Source organism: Mus musculus, chromosome 7, assembly GCF_000001635.26.
Source record: "Mus musculus strain C57BL/6J chromosome 7, GRCm38.p6 C57BL/6J".
Lineage (NCBI taxonomy): Eukaryota > Metazoa > Chordata > Mammalia > Rodentia > Muridae > Mus > Mus musculus.
The window spans coordinates 76328541-76345694 of NC_000073.6; the positions used below are offsets into that span (position 1 = coordinate 76328541).

Below are 17154 nucleotides of genomic sequence, written 5' to 3' on the forward strand. Positions count from 1 at the left end.
AAGACCACTCACCATCATCAGAAAGCAGCACTCCCACCCCACCCAGTCCTGGGAACCCCAACACACCCCAAAAGATAGTCCCTGATTTAAAAGCATATCTCATGATGATGGTAGAGGACATCAAGAAGGACTTTAATAACTCTATTAAAGAAATACAGGAGAACACTGCTAAACAGGTAGAAGACCTTAAAGAGGAAGCACAAAAGTCCCTTAAAGAATTGCAGGAAAATACAACCAAACAGGTGATGGAATTGAATAAAACCATCCAAGACCTAAAAAGGGAAGTAGACACAATAAAGAAAACCCAAAGTGAGGCAACACTGGAGATAGAAAACCTAGGAAAGAAATCTGGAACCATAGATGCAAGCATCAGCAACAGAATACAAGAGATGGAAGAGAGAACCTCAGGTGCAGAAGATTCCATAGAGAACATCGGCACAACAATCAAAGAAAATACAAAATGCAAAACGATCCTAACTCAAAACATCCAGGAAATCCAGGACACAATGAGAATACCAAACCTACAGATAATAGGAGTAGATGAGAATGAAGATTTTCAACTTAAAGGGCCAAAAAATATCTTCAACAAAACTTCCCAAACCTAAAGAGATGCCCATGAACATATAAGAAGCCTACAGAACTTCAAATAGACTGGACCAGAAAAGAAATTCCTCCAGACACATAATAATCAGAACAACAAATGCACTAAATAAAGATAGAATATTAAAAGAAGTAAGGGAAAAAGGTCAAGTAACATATAAAAGTAGGCCTATCAGAATTACAGCAGACTTTTCATCAGAGATTATGAAAGCCAGAAGATCATGGACAGATGATATACAGAACCTAAGAGAACACAAATCCCAGTCCAGGCTGCTATACCCGGCCAAACTCTCAATTACCATAGATGGAGAAACCAAAGTATTCCACGACAAAACCAAATTCAAACATTATCTTTCCACGAATCCAGACCTTCAAAGGATAATAACAGAAAAAAAAAAAAAACGATACAAGGATGGAAACCACGCCCTAGAAAAAGCAAGAAAGTAATCCCTCAACAAACCAAAAAGAAGACAGCCACAAGAACAGAATACCAACTCTACAAACAAAAACAATAGGAAGCAACAATTACTTTTCCTTAATATCTCTTAATATCAATGGACTCAATTCCCCAATAAAAAGACATAGACTAACAGACTGGCTACACAAACAGGACCCAACATTCTGCTGCTTACAGGAAACCCATCTTAGGGAAAAAGACAGACACTACCTCAGAATGAAAGGCTGAAAAAAATTTTCCAAGCAAATGGTCTGAAGAAACAATCTGGAGTAGCCATTCTACTATCAAATAAAATCGACTTCCAACCCAAAGTTATCAAAAAAGACAAGGAGGGACACTTCATACTTATGAAAGGTAAAATCCTCCAAGAGGAACTGTCAATTCTGAATAAATATCTATGCTCCAAATGCAAGGGCAGCCACATTCATTAAAGAGACTTTAGTAAAACTCAAAGAACATATTGCACCTCACACAATAATAGTGGGAGACTTCAACACACCACTTTCATCAATGGACAGTACGAGGAAACAGAAACTAAACAGGGACACAGTGAAACTAACAGAAGTTATGAAACAAATGGACTTAACAGATATCTACAGAACATTTTATTCTAAAACAAAAGGTTATACCTTCTTCTCAGCACCTCATGGTACCTTCTCCAAAATTGACCATATAATTGGTCACAAAACAGGCCTCAACAGATACAAAAATATTGAAATCATCCCATGCATCCTATCAGACCACCATGGACTAAGGCTGATCTTCAATAACAACATAAATAATGGAAAGCCAACATTTACGTGGAAACTGAATAACACTCTTCTCAATGATACCTTGGTCAAGGAAGGAATAAAGAAAGAAATTAAAGACTTTTTAGAGTTTAATGAAAATGAAGCCACAACATACCCAAACTTATGGGACACTATGAAAGCATTTCTAAGAGGGAAACTCATAGCTCTAAGTGCCTCCAAAAAGAAACTAGAGAGAGCACACACTAGCAGCTTGACAACACACCTAAAAGCTCTAGAACTAAAGGAAGCAAATTCACCCAAGAGGAGTAGAAGGCAGGAAAAATCAGACTCAGGGGCAAAATCAACCAAGTGGAAACAAGAAGAACTATTCAAAGAATTAACCAAAGGAGGAGCTGGTTCTTTGAGAAAATCAACAAGATAGATAAACCCTTAGCCAGACTCACTAGAGGACACAGGGAAAGCATCCTAATTAACAAAATCAGAAATGAAAAGGGAGACATAACAACAGATCCTGAAGAAATCCAAAACACCATCAGATCCTTCTACAAAAGGCTATACTCAACAAAACTGGAAAGCCTGGACAAAATGGACAAATTTCTAGACAGATACCAGGTACCTAAGTTAAACCAGGATCAAGTTAATGATCTAAACAGTCCCATATTCCCTAAAGAAATAAAAGCAGTCATTAATAGTCTCCCAACCAAAAAAAGCCCAGCACCAGATGGGTTTAGTGCAGTACTATGAGATCTTCAAAGAAGATCTAATTCCAGTTCTGCACAAACTATTCCATAAAATAGAAGTAGAAGGTACTCTACCCAACTCATTCTATGAAGACACAATTACTCTGATACCTAAACCACAGAAATATCCAACAAAGAAAGAGAACTTCAGACCAATTTCCCTTATGAATATCGATGCAAAAATACTCAATAAAATTCTCACTATCCGAATCCAAGAACACATTAAAACAATCATCCATCCTGACCAAGTAGGTTTTATTCCAGGAATGCAGGGATGGTTTAATATATGGAAATCCATTAACGCAATCCATTATATAAACAAACTCAAAGACAAAAACCACATGATCATCTCCTTAGATGCTGAGAAAGCATTTGACAAAATCCAACACCCATTCATGATAAAAGCCTTGGAAAGATCAGGAGTTCAAGGCCCATACGTAAACATGATAAAAGCAATCTACAGCAAACCATTAGCCAACATCAAAGTAAATGGTGAGAAGCTTGAAGCAATCCCACTAAAATCAGGGACTAGACGAGGCTGTCCACTCTCTCCATTCCTATTCAACATTGTACTTGAAGTCCTAGCCAGAGCAATTTGACAACAAAAGGAGATCAAGGGGATACAAACTGAAAAAGAAATAGTCAAAATATCACTTTTTGCAAAGGATATGATAGTATATATAAGTGACCCTAAAAATTACACCAGAGAACTCCTAAACAGAGAACCTGATAAACAGCTTCAGTGAAGTAGCTTGATATAAAATTAACTCAAACAAGTCAATGGACTTTCTCTACACAAAGAATAAACAGGCTGAGAAAGAAATTAGGGAAACAACACCCTTCTCAATAGTCACAAATAATGTAAAATATCTTGGCATAACTCTAAGAAAGTGAAAGATCTGTATGATAAGGACTTCAAGTCTCTGAAGAAAGAAATTAAAGAAGATCTCAGAAGATGGAATGAACTCTCATGCTCATGGATTGGCAGGATCAATATTGTAAAAATGGTTATCTTGCCAAAAGCAATCTACAGATTCAATGCAATCCCCATCAAAATTCTAACTCAATTCTTCAATGAATTAGAAAGAGCAATCTGCAAATTCATGTGGAATAACAAAAAACCGAGGATAGCAAAAACTCTTCTCAAGGATAAAAGAACCTCTGGTGGAATCAACATTCCTGACCTAAAGCTTTACTACAGAACAATTGTGATAAAAACGGCATGGTACTGGTATAGCGATAGACAAGTAGACCAATGGAATAGAATTGTCCCAGAAATGAACCCACACATCTATGGTCACTTGATCTTTGACACGGGAGCTAAAACCATCCAGTGGAAAAAAGACAGCCTTTTCAACAAATGGTGCTGGCACAACTGTGGTTATCATGTAGAAGAATTCGAATTGATCCATTCCTATCTCCTTGTACTAAGGTCAAATCTAAGTGGATCAAGGAGCTCCACATAAATCCAGAGACACTGAAACTTATAGAGGAGAAAGGAAGTGGGGAAAAACCTTGAAGATATTGGCACAGGAAAAATTCCTGAATAGATCAGCAATGGCTTGTGCTGTAAGATTGAGAATTGACAAATGGGACCTCATGAAACTGCAAAGCTTCTGTAAGGCAAAAGACACCGTCAATAAGACAAAAAGGCCACCAACAGATTGGGAAAGGATCTTTACCTATCCTAAATCAGATAGGTAATATCCAATATATATAAAGAACTCAAGAAGGTGGACTACAGAAAATCAAATAACCCCATTAAAACATGGGGCTCAGAGCTAAACAAAGAATTCTTACCTGAGGAATACCGAATAGCTGAGAAACACCTGAAAAAATGTTCAACATCCTTAATCATCAGGGAAATGCAAGTCAAAACAACCCTATGAATCCATCTCACACCAATCAGAATGGCTAAGATCAAAAATTCAGGTGACAGCAGATGCTGGCGAGGATGTGGACAAAGAGGAACACTCCTTCATTGTTGGTGGGATTGCAAGCTTGTACAACCACTCTGGAAATCAGTCTGGCAGTTCCTCAGAAAATTGAACATGGTACTACTGGAGGATCCCACGATACCTCTCCTGGGCATATATCCAGAAGATGTTCCAACTACTAAGAAAGAAACATGCTCCACTATATTCATAGCAGCCTTATTTATAATAGCCAGAAGCTGGAAAGAACCCAGATGCCCCTCAACAGAGGAATAGATACAGAAAATGTGGTACATTTACACAATGGAGTACTACTCAGCTATTAAAAAGAATGAATTCCTGAAATTCCTAGGCAAATGGTTGGGCCTGGAGGGCATTATCCTGAGTGAGGTAACCCAATCACAAAGGAACTCACACAATATGTACTCACTGATAAGTGGATATTAGCCCAGAAAGTTAGAATACCCAAGATATAAGTTACAATTTGCAAAACACATGAAACTGAAGAAGAATGAAGACCAAAGTGTGGACACTTTGCCCCTTCTTAGAATTGGGAACAAAACACCCATGGAAGGAGTTACAGAGACAAAGTTTGGAGCTGAGACAAAAGGATGGACCATCTAGAGACTGCCACATCCAGGGATCCATCCCATAATCAGCCTCCAAACACTGACACCATTGTGTACACTAGCAAGATTTTGCTGAAAGGACCCTGATATAGCTGTCTCTTGTGAGACTATGCTGGGGCCTCGCAAACACGGAAGTGGATGTTCACAGTCAGCTATTGGATGGATCACAGGGCTCCCAATGGAGGAGCTAGAGAAAGTACCCAAGGAGCTAACGGGATCTGAAACCCTATAGGTGGAACAACATTATGAACTAACCAGTACCCCAGAGCTCTTGATTCTAGCTGCATAGGTATCAAAAGATGGCCTAGTTGGCCATCCCTGGAAAGAGAGGGCCATTGGACTTGCAAACTTTATATGCCCCAGTACAGGGGAACGCCAGGGCCAAAAAGTGGGAGTGGGTGGGGAGGGGAGTGGTGGGGAGGGTATGGGCGACTTTTGGGATAGCATTGGAAATGTAAATAACGAAAATACCTAATTAAAAAAATGTTAACAATCATGAAAAAAAAAGACTGCACTTTCACTATTTCTACTTAATGTGGTAATTCTTATTGAATTGCCTGCCAATTTTTTTTATTGTAGTGTTATTTTCCATGTTAGAAGTAAAGACTAATTTAATAACTCTGAGAGTGGCAAGACTGATGGGCTCAACTGGGATGTCAAATCCAACCAATTAATGAGGGTGGTGATGGTCTGCACTCTCCTTAGCAGAGGTGTAGGTATAGTGGATACTCTGAAAACTTGTACTCCTTGTAACAGAAAAGATGTTGTTCTCAGTCTCCATCTGGTAGAGAGTACTGTGGAATTACCACCTCTAGCTTTGCATTCCTCTCCTGAGGCCTGAAGTAAGTCAGTCTAAGACACATAGCTTTTCTCTTTGCATCTTTAAGATGCCCTCTTCCCACTTATTTTCCCAGAATAAATCTGGTCCAAAATACTAGGCAGTCTTATGTCTTCCCTTCCCGAAGCACAAGCACCATGGAGGGAAGAGGGGAGTCACCTTATCAGAGAATCGTTTTTCTTCCTTCCACTTCCTTGTCCCCTCGTATGGTTCTCTATCCCATGGATTCCTGTTCTTTTCAGGGCTATTGGTGCTGTTTCCAAATTCAACTGAGTTGAGAATTGTATGGGTTATATTGAAAAGTGGCTGGGGTCTCCTTGGAGATGGCAATGACATCTGGAGGGTTTTATTCATCAGGCATTCCCTTGACTTTCTATCATTCAGATCTATGGTCAGGTTTTAATACTCTCCCCAAACTGGTTGAAAAGGATAGTGTTCCCAGGCTAGTTTATCTTGGAGCACAAGACTCATTCTTCTCCTGGTATCTGATATCAGTACAGACAACCCATTGTTTCAGTCTTAGGGGAGTCAAGTATTAAAATTGAGGAGAGGTTGAAACTGAGGGAGAAACAGCTACCCTACTCACTAGGCTGTTAAGAGAGGTTTTTAATCTCTTTGTTGTTTCTTTTTTCTTATTGTTTTGCATTGACCTCATTAAAATTGTCAGTGATTAAATCCAAGTTGTATTGGTTCATCTTCTTGTGATGATAGCTACTCACTACTGTGCATTTTGTCTTCAGTAACCACGGGAGCCATGCTGGGAATTAATGGAGCGATGGAACTGCTCTTCAAGGTCCTTTCTCCTTACACCCGAAAGCACACCCGGACAATCAGGTACCGAGCATGTTCATAGTGCCCTGGGCTCTGTGTGATGGATAAAAGATGGAGGTGGTTGCCCTTAGATCTTCTTGATGGTTCCTGTCCAATCTGTTGATGCCTTCTTCCTTATAGATGTGCAGTGGCTCTATCCCATATCAATCTGCTTCTCTACCCAACCCCAAGTTCCTCATTTCCTCTCATCCTCATGATAATCCCAAATGAGCATATAACTCTCAAGCTAAAATGCAGAGAGCTTTATCTAAGATTACAATGCTGTGGAACAGCAGAGGCAAGGTTTAAATCAATATCATTCAGACATCATGTTCTTTTTTTGGTGTTGATTTTGGTCTGGTGCTTTCAGATCAATCCTTTTTTTTTTTTTTAACCTGCAGTGATAAACTGGCATAATCCTCAAAAGACAGCCCAGGAGTGTCACAGTCTCAAAAAAAAAATCAGCCAGTTAAACTTCTTAGATGAGACCCGAGCCTTCTCTTCTAATAGTTCATCATGGTTGTGTGCTGGTCTTGTTCCGTGGTTTTATGGCTGGAGAATGAAACCTGGCCCATTCTCTTGGCCTCTGCATCCCAGAGTGGAGTGAATCACTAAGTTAAAAAGGGAGATGGTTTCACATAAAGGCTTTAGAGATATTCGGAACCATTAAGATCCATCATTTATGGGAGTGACTCAGCGAGGACCTTGAGAGAATATTAGAAGAAATTCAGCCAATTTCTAAGATATATGGGGTCATTTGGCAAGTAGCATTTCCATGCCCAGCCATGATATTTTCTGCATCCTAGCATCAATCTCCGGCTCGTGCTTCACCTGATTATTTTTCTCCTGGGTCACCATAGTTATGCCACCACCATACATTCTCACCTACAGCTTTCTACACCAGCTGAACTGAAATACATTACATAGCAGCCAAAAAAATGGCCTCATCAAATAAAGTGAGAAGTTCTGGGCTAAACTGAGTGAGATAGGTTTCTTTATGCTAAGACTTTGCAGAGCCTTTTGTAAAACTTGTACACACTGGGCCTGAGGTGAGTTTGTAGCGTGTGCCATTTCAAGACAGATCTGGCCAGGAAACTCCACTTTTTATGTACCACCTTTTTTTTATTTTAAAATACATATTTATTTTAATTGTCAGAACTGAACATAATATTTATAGTGTGACTTTTTTTAATTACGTATTTTCCTCAATTACATTTTCAATGCTATCCCAAAAGTCCCCCACACCCCCTCACTCCCCTACCTACCCATCCCCATGTTTTGGCCCTGGCGTTCCCCTGTACTGGGGCATATAAAGTTTGCCTGTCCAATGGGCCTCTCTTTCCAGTGATGGCCGACTAGGCCATCTTTTGATACATATGCAGCTAGAGTCAAGAGCTCCGGGGTACTGGTTAGTTCATAATGTTGTTGCACCTACAGGGTTGCAGATCTCTTTAGCTCCTTGGATACTTTCTCTAGCTCCTCCATTGGGGGCCCTGTGATCCATCCAATAGCTGACTGTGAGCATCCACTTATGTGTTTGCTAGGCCCCAGTGTAGTCTCACAAGAGACAGCTATATCACAGTCCTTGCAACAAATGCTTGCTAGTGTATGTAATGGTGTCATCGTTTGGAGGCTAATTATGGGATGGATCCCTGGATATGGCAGTCTCTAGATGGTCCTTCCTTTTGTCTCAGCTCCAAACTTTGTCTCTGTAACTCCTTCCATGGGTGATTGTTTCCAATTCTAAGAAGGGGCAAAGTGTCTACACTTTGGTCTTCATTCTTCTTCAGTTTCATGTGTTTTGCAAATTGTACCTTATATCTCGCTAACTAAGTTTCTGGGCTAATATCCACTTATCAGTGAGCATATATCATTTGAGTTTTTTTGTGATTGTGTTACCTCACTCAGGATGATGCCCTCCAGGTCCAACCATTTGCCTAGGAATTTCACAAATTCATTCTTTTTAATAGCTGAGTAATACTCCATTGTGTAAATGTACCACCACCTTTTAAAAGGGGCTAGAACAGTATACATTTCATCTTGGAAATGTCTACAGTGGAGACTTATTGCGAAGTAGTTATCAACCCAACTCTACCAGGGGGTCCTCATGAAACAGGTGAAATACCTCAGAGCCAGAAACAGGGGTAAAAATAACCCCTTTATTTTTCTGTACTTTCGCTTTACTTTGTCCTTAAATGCCCACTGCATCAGATGACAAAAATTCTCACCAGGAATCAAAATCAGATTAGTGATCCTTTAGCTCATGGTGCCCTTTGGTCTACCATGTCCCTCTTCTGGGAATGTATTCTGGATTTAAAGAAGCTATGGGTGGCAGTGAGGAACGCTGATGAAAAACACAGTTTGTTCTTAATCATCTGTGCCCTTTGGGATGTTCAGCACTTGTTTATGTCACTAATTTTGTCACTGTGCACTGCCTTTGCTGCTGAGATCTGCAGTCTCAATATGTCTTTTGGTCTGAGCTTGACTAACACCTAAGCTTTATCCATCGTACTCATAATACTATTTCTAATATGTTGTTCTATAACCTGTAATTGTCTGGTTTTTCTTATACAATGTGTGAAAATCAATGCAGTGTTCACTGGGCCCTTGCATATCTGAGTCTCCCTGAATGATCAATTCTTTTCCATGGGTACTGGGTTTTTTTTAAGAAGCCCTTATCAGTTAACTTTGGTTATCAAGGCACTGGGTCCTATTGTTTTCCCATGCTGATGGCTTCTGTTGTCTCTGTTATGAAGGTCAAGATTAGGAGAACAAAGCAATACAAATACCGCATGTAAAACAGTAATGAGTAATTAAAGCATACCAGTTCCCTTCTTAGGGATACCTCCTGTTGCTGTCTGTATTGCTTTCCTTTGCTCCTATAAAAAGTCAAGTTCAGGTCCAAATCTGCTCAAGATGCCACAGAACAATGGACAAACATCAGAGATTAACAGGGGTGGAATGCTTCCAAGAACAGAAAAGTTGCCAGGGATCTCAGGAGTATTTTCTTAAACACTATACCCACCATTTCCTCATGTCTGATCTGCCTGAGAAATCTTCTGCCAGATGGCGCTCCTTCTTAAGCAAAATGCCAAACTAAAAATCAAATGTTCATATAGGAGAGGCCTCGTCACGGAGCCTTTACAATGTAGCTGGCATTGCCGTGGTGGAGTTGATTAGGTGCCTAGCCCCACACTGTCTCTTTTGAGCCTCTTTTCTTCTTTGAGGCAGGTGCTATTACTGTGCCTAAATTTACGAGGGGGGGGTGGGGTGGGGGAATGGAAGCTGACGATGAAAGAAGTTAAATAACCTTCAGGAGATTTAAGTGAAAGAGCCAGGATTTAAGCGCTGCCTGATCCCTGAGCTCCAGCATTGGAAACACCATTGGAGTCTCTTGCAGACTATTTCCAGTGTTATATTTCTAAAACCGCCATATGTAAGACAATCACAAGTAGTTAAAGTTTGCTTAAATTTCTTTTAATGTCTAAACGGTTCATATCCATAAAACAATTTGCTTAATGATAGGGAATCTTTCTCTTCAATTGAATGGCCATTTCCTCTCAAAGGCTAAATAGCTATTCTCCCTGCTTTCGAATTCTTTCCCAAAGCTTCTTTGTTTTCTAACCCCTGCCTCCTTCCCAACTAGATAAGGAATGAAGGCATCCAAATTGGAAGATGCTACCTAGCATCTTGGTGAGATCCTTTATGTTTCTTAACTAACTCTGGCATTTGTGGAAGTGTGAATATCAAGCCTTAACTTACAGGCTTGTTGTAGGCATTAGAAATAATGCCTAGAAACGTCTGTGAGATTTGACATGCTCAGACATGTCACTCACCAGGAATAGAGATACAGCTGGGTAATAGGCTGCCTGCCTACAGCCAGACAGCTCCTGTAAGCTCCATTCCCCAAATCTCAACCAAGACCAACCCAAGTAAACTATGCTTAATTACCTGCACTTACACACCAGACCTATATAGCTTTGAGGGTTCTTACATGGGCGGACATGGTAACAGGCCTGCAGGACTGAGTACCATCCTCCAAGGTCTTGCAAACTGTGGGGGAATTATGGCAGTATGCCTTTCTGAGAGCTGGTGCCCAGTGTGGTGCCACTGTGACTCCTTCCTCCTGTGAAGATTAAACCTGTTCTACTTCTCTCATGTGCACCTAAAATAGACACGCAGCTGTCCTCTGATCTCCAGCGGTACTCAGGGGAAAATTTATGGTGGTAGCTCCAGCCTTAGGAGGGAGAAAGGGCCTGTACAGCTATATCCCAAGCCTCCTGTGGCCTCATGCCAGCCTCCAGGCTTGAGAAGGAAGCTACTCTAGACTACCTTCATTTGCTATACGGCCACCATATTGTTACTCTTCACCAATGCGTGGGTATCTTGGCTTGTGCCTTCTCACTTCCTTTTGCTCCCCACATCTGCCTTTTTGGTCTAAACAGTCATCGGAAGACTTGGAAAGCCATTCTCTCCTTTTAAGTGGTCTTCCCAGCCTTCAAGGTGCCAAGAATGTGCTTCGGTTTCTCTCTCACTCTTCATCGCTTTCTCTCTCCAGCTATCTCTAAGTGTGGCCTGCTCCAGGAATGGTGTTGCCATTCTGTCAGAAGGGAAAACAGCTACCTAGTCTCCATGTTGGGGACGAGGGGGAGAGGGAGTCACTTGTCCTCAGCACATCTTTGGAATCTTTTTCATCCTTCCTTTCAACATACTGTTCTTAACTTTGTACACTGTTGCCCCAGGGTCTTCTCTCCCCTCTAAACTTTGAGTATCAAGGTAGATATTGAACCATGTTTACCTTGTCCCCCTCGCCCCAACAGGGTCTAGCTCCATGTATAAACTATGGTAATTCTCAATTAAATTAAAAAGAAATGTATTTAAGGTAAGTATATACTTATACTTATTATATACTTACCTTATAAGGTAAGTATATAATACGTAGTGGGTGAATTAGGGCAATTAGTGTTTCCACCGACTGTGTGAAACACTTCACAAATTTTGCCTCATAGGTCATTTTGAGCATAGACTGTACTATTCATCTGTGTAACACCTCAGTGTTAGTATGTATAATGTTATAACATGCACCAAAAAATACTTTAACTAAAAAATATTGGTGACTTCTGAATGTAGCGATTAAGTGCAATACAGCCTCTACCAAATGAGTCACTTCATGCTGGTTGCCATCTTTGTTCTTGATCCTACCCTGGGTCCACATGATGAGTCCATATGTAGGTGTCTAAACATACCTGAAAATTCATGTGACCCCTCTACCAGAACTGTATGGAATGAAGGACTAAGGTGCCTCTGGAGCGAAGTCAGGCAGGAGAAGAGAAACTGGAATATTAGCCTTAAAAGGAGAAAGGTTTTGATCACTGGAGGGAAGGGAAGTGATAGAGCCCTATTTGTTGTTTAGAGTTGTTTCAGGAATATGACAAGTTGGCTAAAGGGAAGGCTCTAAAGTTGAAGGGCTTTTCAGAAGATAGGAGCCTTTGCTTTCCTTTGAAGTAGGTAGCCAGTGTTGGTCTGTTAACAGATTCAGGAGGAGGTTTAGAATCTGTAGGGGTGGTCTATAAAAATCAGGAGCTGGAAATGACCCTAGGTCAGAGAGCTTGGCCCTTTGCTACCAGTTTGTTTATCCACCCAGTTTTCCTGGATCAGTCTAAACTTACTAAGTTTGACAATTTCCTGAGGCAAAGGAGATCACTTGCCGGTTCTTGACTGGTTTTGTAACTTAGAAGAGATTATGTTGTTCAATGTGTCAACACTCTCCACTTCAAGCTTCCCCCTTTTTCCTTTACTTACAGGGCTTCAGGGTTTTTAATAGTGATGATATCCATGTCTGCTGGATGTTCCCATGATATTTCCCAAAGCATATCTACATCCTCTCTGATCCTGCTAGGTCCTCAGACAATATTTAACTGGTGGTTGACGCTAGATTATCAGATATGACAGTAGCTCCCAGGATTTTAAACTCCGCTAGCTTGCCATGCCTCACAGAGTTCCAATTGCCAAAGTCAATTACAATTTTCTGATCAGGAGCTACTTCTTCAACCCCAATTGTGTTCTCTGATCATTTCACTGCATGTTAAGGAAGAAGATTCAGAATTTGTCATGGGCTAGGATGTTTTTTCTGAAGCCTCCCCAAGAATTGGAAAGTTGAGAATCGTATTCGGGACCATGCTGGCTTCATCTCTTACACAAGAGGCCTTCAATATCATCACACCTTCTATCTCAGGCTTTCAGCAGATCTATTATGTTAGGATTTATCTTTCAAGATCAGGGGTCTTTGGGCCGTGAACTATCTTGGCACAATTGTGGGTCATATTCTGTGCTCTAGAGGTTCTGGGATTAAATACCTTGGCAACAGAAGGCGGTGTTGTGTTTGGGTCTTAAACAAGCCACATAAGCAAATTCTTCAGTTTAGTGTCCTGTTGGCTGTCCTAGTTGCTCCCTGTACTTAGAATAGTGTTAGTGATCTTCTCCCTTTTGAGCTCTTGTCTGCCAGGGCTCTTTGGCATTTGAGCTTTGCCTGAGTACAGGATTACTGGGCATTGCTTCACTGGCAGCTATTTATGGTGATTTCATCTTCAGTTTATGAGCTAGAAAAATTTCCCATGCTTCTTTTTCTCCTGAACCAGTGTCTTTCCAAAGTCAAGCCTTCTGAACTTTCTCTAGCCAGCATACCATCCCATTTTGCTTGGGCATAGTAGCTGATAAATGAATGGAGACTCAGCCAAAGCTAATGGTTTCCTTGTTATCATGAGCAACCTAGGTGACACAGCTTTGTCACTGAGAGAGTGGAGATTCAAGTTACAGGGAACAGAATTTTCTGTCTCTTGAAATAGATTCCATATTTCTCCTGGGTGTTCTTTGTTTCTATTCTCATTAGAAAACATTATAACCTTTCACTCAATGTAAGTAGAATCTGAGTTTTTCAAGCATGGGCTCATCATGGTGATTCAGAAGCCTCGTGTTTTGGAGCACTTGGACTCAAATATTTTGGAACAGGAACAAAAAAAATTCCAAGCCAGCTTCACAAGTGATGATATTGGGGATGTGCACCAAGGGCTCAACTTACTGACAAAGTGATTATGGCCTCTGCAATCTGACTCTGAGCCTGCAGTTGATAGTGGAATGAATAGTTTCCTACATGAATTAAACCCTGGCAATGAGGTCTATGGTTGAAATCCCTTTCATCTCCTTAAGAAGCCACTGACCTCTCTCTGTTAGGGCTAGTCATAGATATTCAAGTCACAGGATTGAAAGTTGGAAGCTTCCAAGGAACTTTCCTTCTTGTTCACCTCTTTCATCTAAGGTGAGGTCAATGAAACCCAGAGAAGCTCATCAAACTCCTAATGCCTTTCAAGACATATTCCATCACTGAAAGATGCCCTACTGCATAATACAAAGCAGATGTGCTTTAAGACTTTTATGTGACATTTGACACATTTGTCTTGGTAGCAGGCAGTGAAGATTTCAAAAGAACAGAAGATGGAATTTTGTCCTCAAGCTACTGAATCTGTGCAAAAACTGCAATGTAGCATGTGGGATAGGAAGATCCTCCATAGTGAACCAGTGATTCAGTGATCGATACAAAACAGCACACATCCTGGGTCCTATGTATACTAGAGGGATTTGACATGCTCCATATGTCCCTTGTGACTATCCTCCAATTTCCATTGGTATCTGCAAAATTTGTATGCTATTTTATCTCTACCTAGTTACTTGTCCCTGCTTCCATCTTGATAGGAGTCAAACTCTTGACTTGCAAAGTAGATGGGCTTTTTATCCCCTGAAGATGTTCTTTTTTTAAAAAATTATTTATTAGCTTTTTCTTTGTTTACATTTCAAATGTTATCCCCTTTCCTGGTTTCCCCTCTGAAAACCCCCTATCCCATCCCCTTGCTCAACAACCTACCCACTCCTGCTTCCCTGTCCTGGCATTTCCCTATACTGGGGCATCAAGCCTCTCTGAAGATGTTCTCACATGATTTTGTCAGTCAGAGCATCTGCTTGAGTCTTCCTTGAAATCAGCAGAGCATCCATTTGGGCCCTAGAAAGGCTTAGTCTAGTGGCTCAGTGAGCTTGAAGGTCTAGACTTCTCCTTTTCCTCCATCTGAGGAGCTCTCTGATCTTTTGTCACTCAAGTAAGGTAGTCTAGATATCTTGGAAAGGGGTGGATCTGGGACTTACGTATGACTGAGCTGTGCAGAGATTCAAAGAGCATGATTTGACTTGTGAACAATGATTGGCAAGTAGATGATTTCCACTGTTGCTGTGGCATTTATTCTCCAGGATGACATGATGAGAGAGTCAGAATTGGTTTGATACATTGATATTTGAAAGAGAACACACACTCTGGGTCCTATGTATACTAGAGAGACTTGACATGTTCTATAAGTTCCTTGTAACTATCCTCCAATTTCCATACGTATCTGCTAAAAGTTATACTAGTCAACCTTTCCATAGTTACCTGCCCCAGTTTCCATCTTAATAGGAGGTAGACTCTTGGATACTTTTGCTTGCTGTAGGAATAAGTCTTTGAGGCTAGCCCTATATGTAAAATTTTATACATAAGTTTATATCTTTCTATCTTCCTATAGATCACAGATTCTTTACAAAGTTACTTGTGAATATGAGGGGAGAGCATTTGAGGAACTGGGGGGAGAGAGAGAGAGAGAGAGAGAGAGAGAGAGAGAGAGAGATCCTCTTAGCAGGAAACACTCTTGTGTCCACCAGTCTTTGTTCAGAGCAGGCCATGGCCACATTTTACAGGGAATGATTCCACAGTTACATACCACAGTCATAAGATCAAAAAGCAAACTGGAGAAGTTCTTTTCTTGTGAAGCTGAGAGTGATGTGATGTGGTATCTTGAAGATAAGTATGTTTAACATATAAAAGCCACCCAGTCAGGCGGAAAAGGAAACGCCCAGAAGAGGCCAATGTGCATAGCTATTGAATGCTAATTGTTTTGAAGAGTTTGGGCAGAGATTTCAGGATGAGGGCACTTTGGAGGCTTTCTGCTTAGTTCAATTACAGTGCTATTTTGTTGTTGGTTCTCCGTGCAATCATCAGTTATATTCAACAGAGCTGATGATGAGAAAAATAGAGAACAATAGATGGCTATTTAAAAGAAGTGAATTATTATAAATTAAGTTTGAATTTCGTTCAGATAGTACATCATAGGTATTCAGTAAATGCCAGTTAATTTAATGAACATTGATGCTTCGGTTTACCTGAGGTTCATCCTTTCAACCATTAATTTATTCACTCAATAGTACTTGAACATTTTATTTTTAGCAGATATGTGTGGGATTTGAGATGAAAAGCAATGGCTCTTGCCCTCAAGGAGCTTGTAGATGATCCATAGTACATCAGCATTTAAGTGAGCAAGACAAATAGCTTAATGATGGGGTATTCATGAAGGGGGTCTTAGTGTACCCAGAAACTGGCACAGAAGTATTTCCAAGGAAGGAATCTTTGAGCATGGAGTATGGAAGGTATTTTCCAGGTGCTAAGGTTATACTAAACAGGCTCTTCTAGGCAGAGGCAGAAGAGAAAGTGAAAACACAAAAAACCGCACACATTCATGTATAGATGTGAAGTTGTGCACGTGTGTGCACACACACACAATTTAATGCGTAGTTGGTGTATATTGCATGTGTATGAAGCAGAAAGCTCACCCAAATTGATCTAAAAAACTAGTATCTTAGAAAATAATAAAATATATAATTCACAAAGAAAAGAGAAAATGGATAAATCATATGAATTCAACTCTTTAGTAATCTATTCATATAATTTGATGAAGACCCCTGTTGTATAAATCAGAGCAGAAAAGATTTTGAAATATTGTAAAATTTATTATTGGTGAGGATTGACTAAGGTAGGGCACTTTTACGCTGGTGTGAATGTACACTGATAACACCTTCATGAAAACAATCAGTGATGTTTTCCAAGAGTGGAAGGAAGCTCCCATTACTCAACTCAAATTTTTCACTTCTTGAAATCTGTCCTAAATAATTACTATGAAAGCTGCATGAAGACTCATGCTTACAAATATCAGTAACAATGTTATTTATAATCAGAAATGATATAAACATAAAAATTCAATAACAGAATCCTTGGTAAATGTGATATGTTTATATATTATCGTGTTATGTAGCAAACCACAAAAACAGACTCGCAAAAGAGGTTTGTCTTGAAAAATTGCTTTCAATACAAGTATTGAATAGAAAAATGTTAGTGTAAACATATGAACAAAAGGACCCAGGTCAAGACAGGAAAACTATAGTTAGATTTTCTTTCTACAAGAAAGAAATAAAAATATAGATAAAGCAATGTATTTAAACATATAAACATCTGGCAGTAATGAATAGTGTTCCCTGAAAGATGA

General features: G+C 40.1%; 1 protein-coding gene across 2 annotated transcripts in view; it reads left to right on the forward strand.

Annotated features, from left to right (window-relative positions):
- Agbl1 (ATP/GTP binding protein-like 1) overlaps positions 1-17154 on the forward strand; it is an 895108-nt gene that overhangs the window by 98950 nt on the left and 779004 nt on the right. For both annotated transcript variants that reach the window (XM_017322251.1, NM_001199224.1), the window contains exon 5: positions 6691-6784. In XM_017322251.1, the coding sequence (XP_017177740.1) occupies positions 6691-6784 (94 nt within the window). The remainder of the gene's footprint in view (positions 1-6690; positions 6785-17154) is intronic.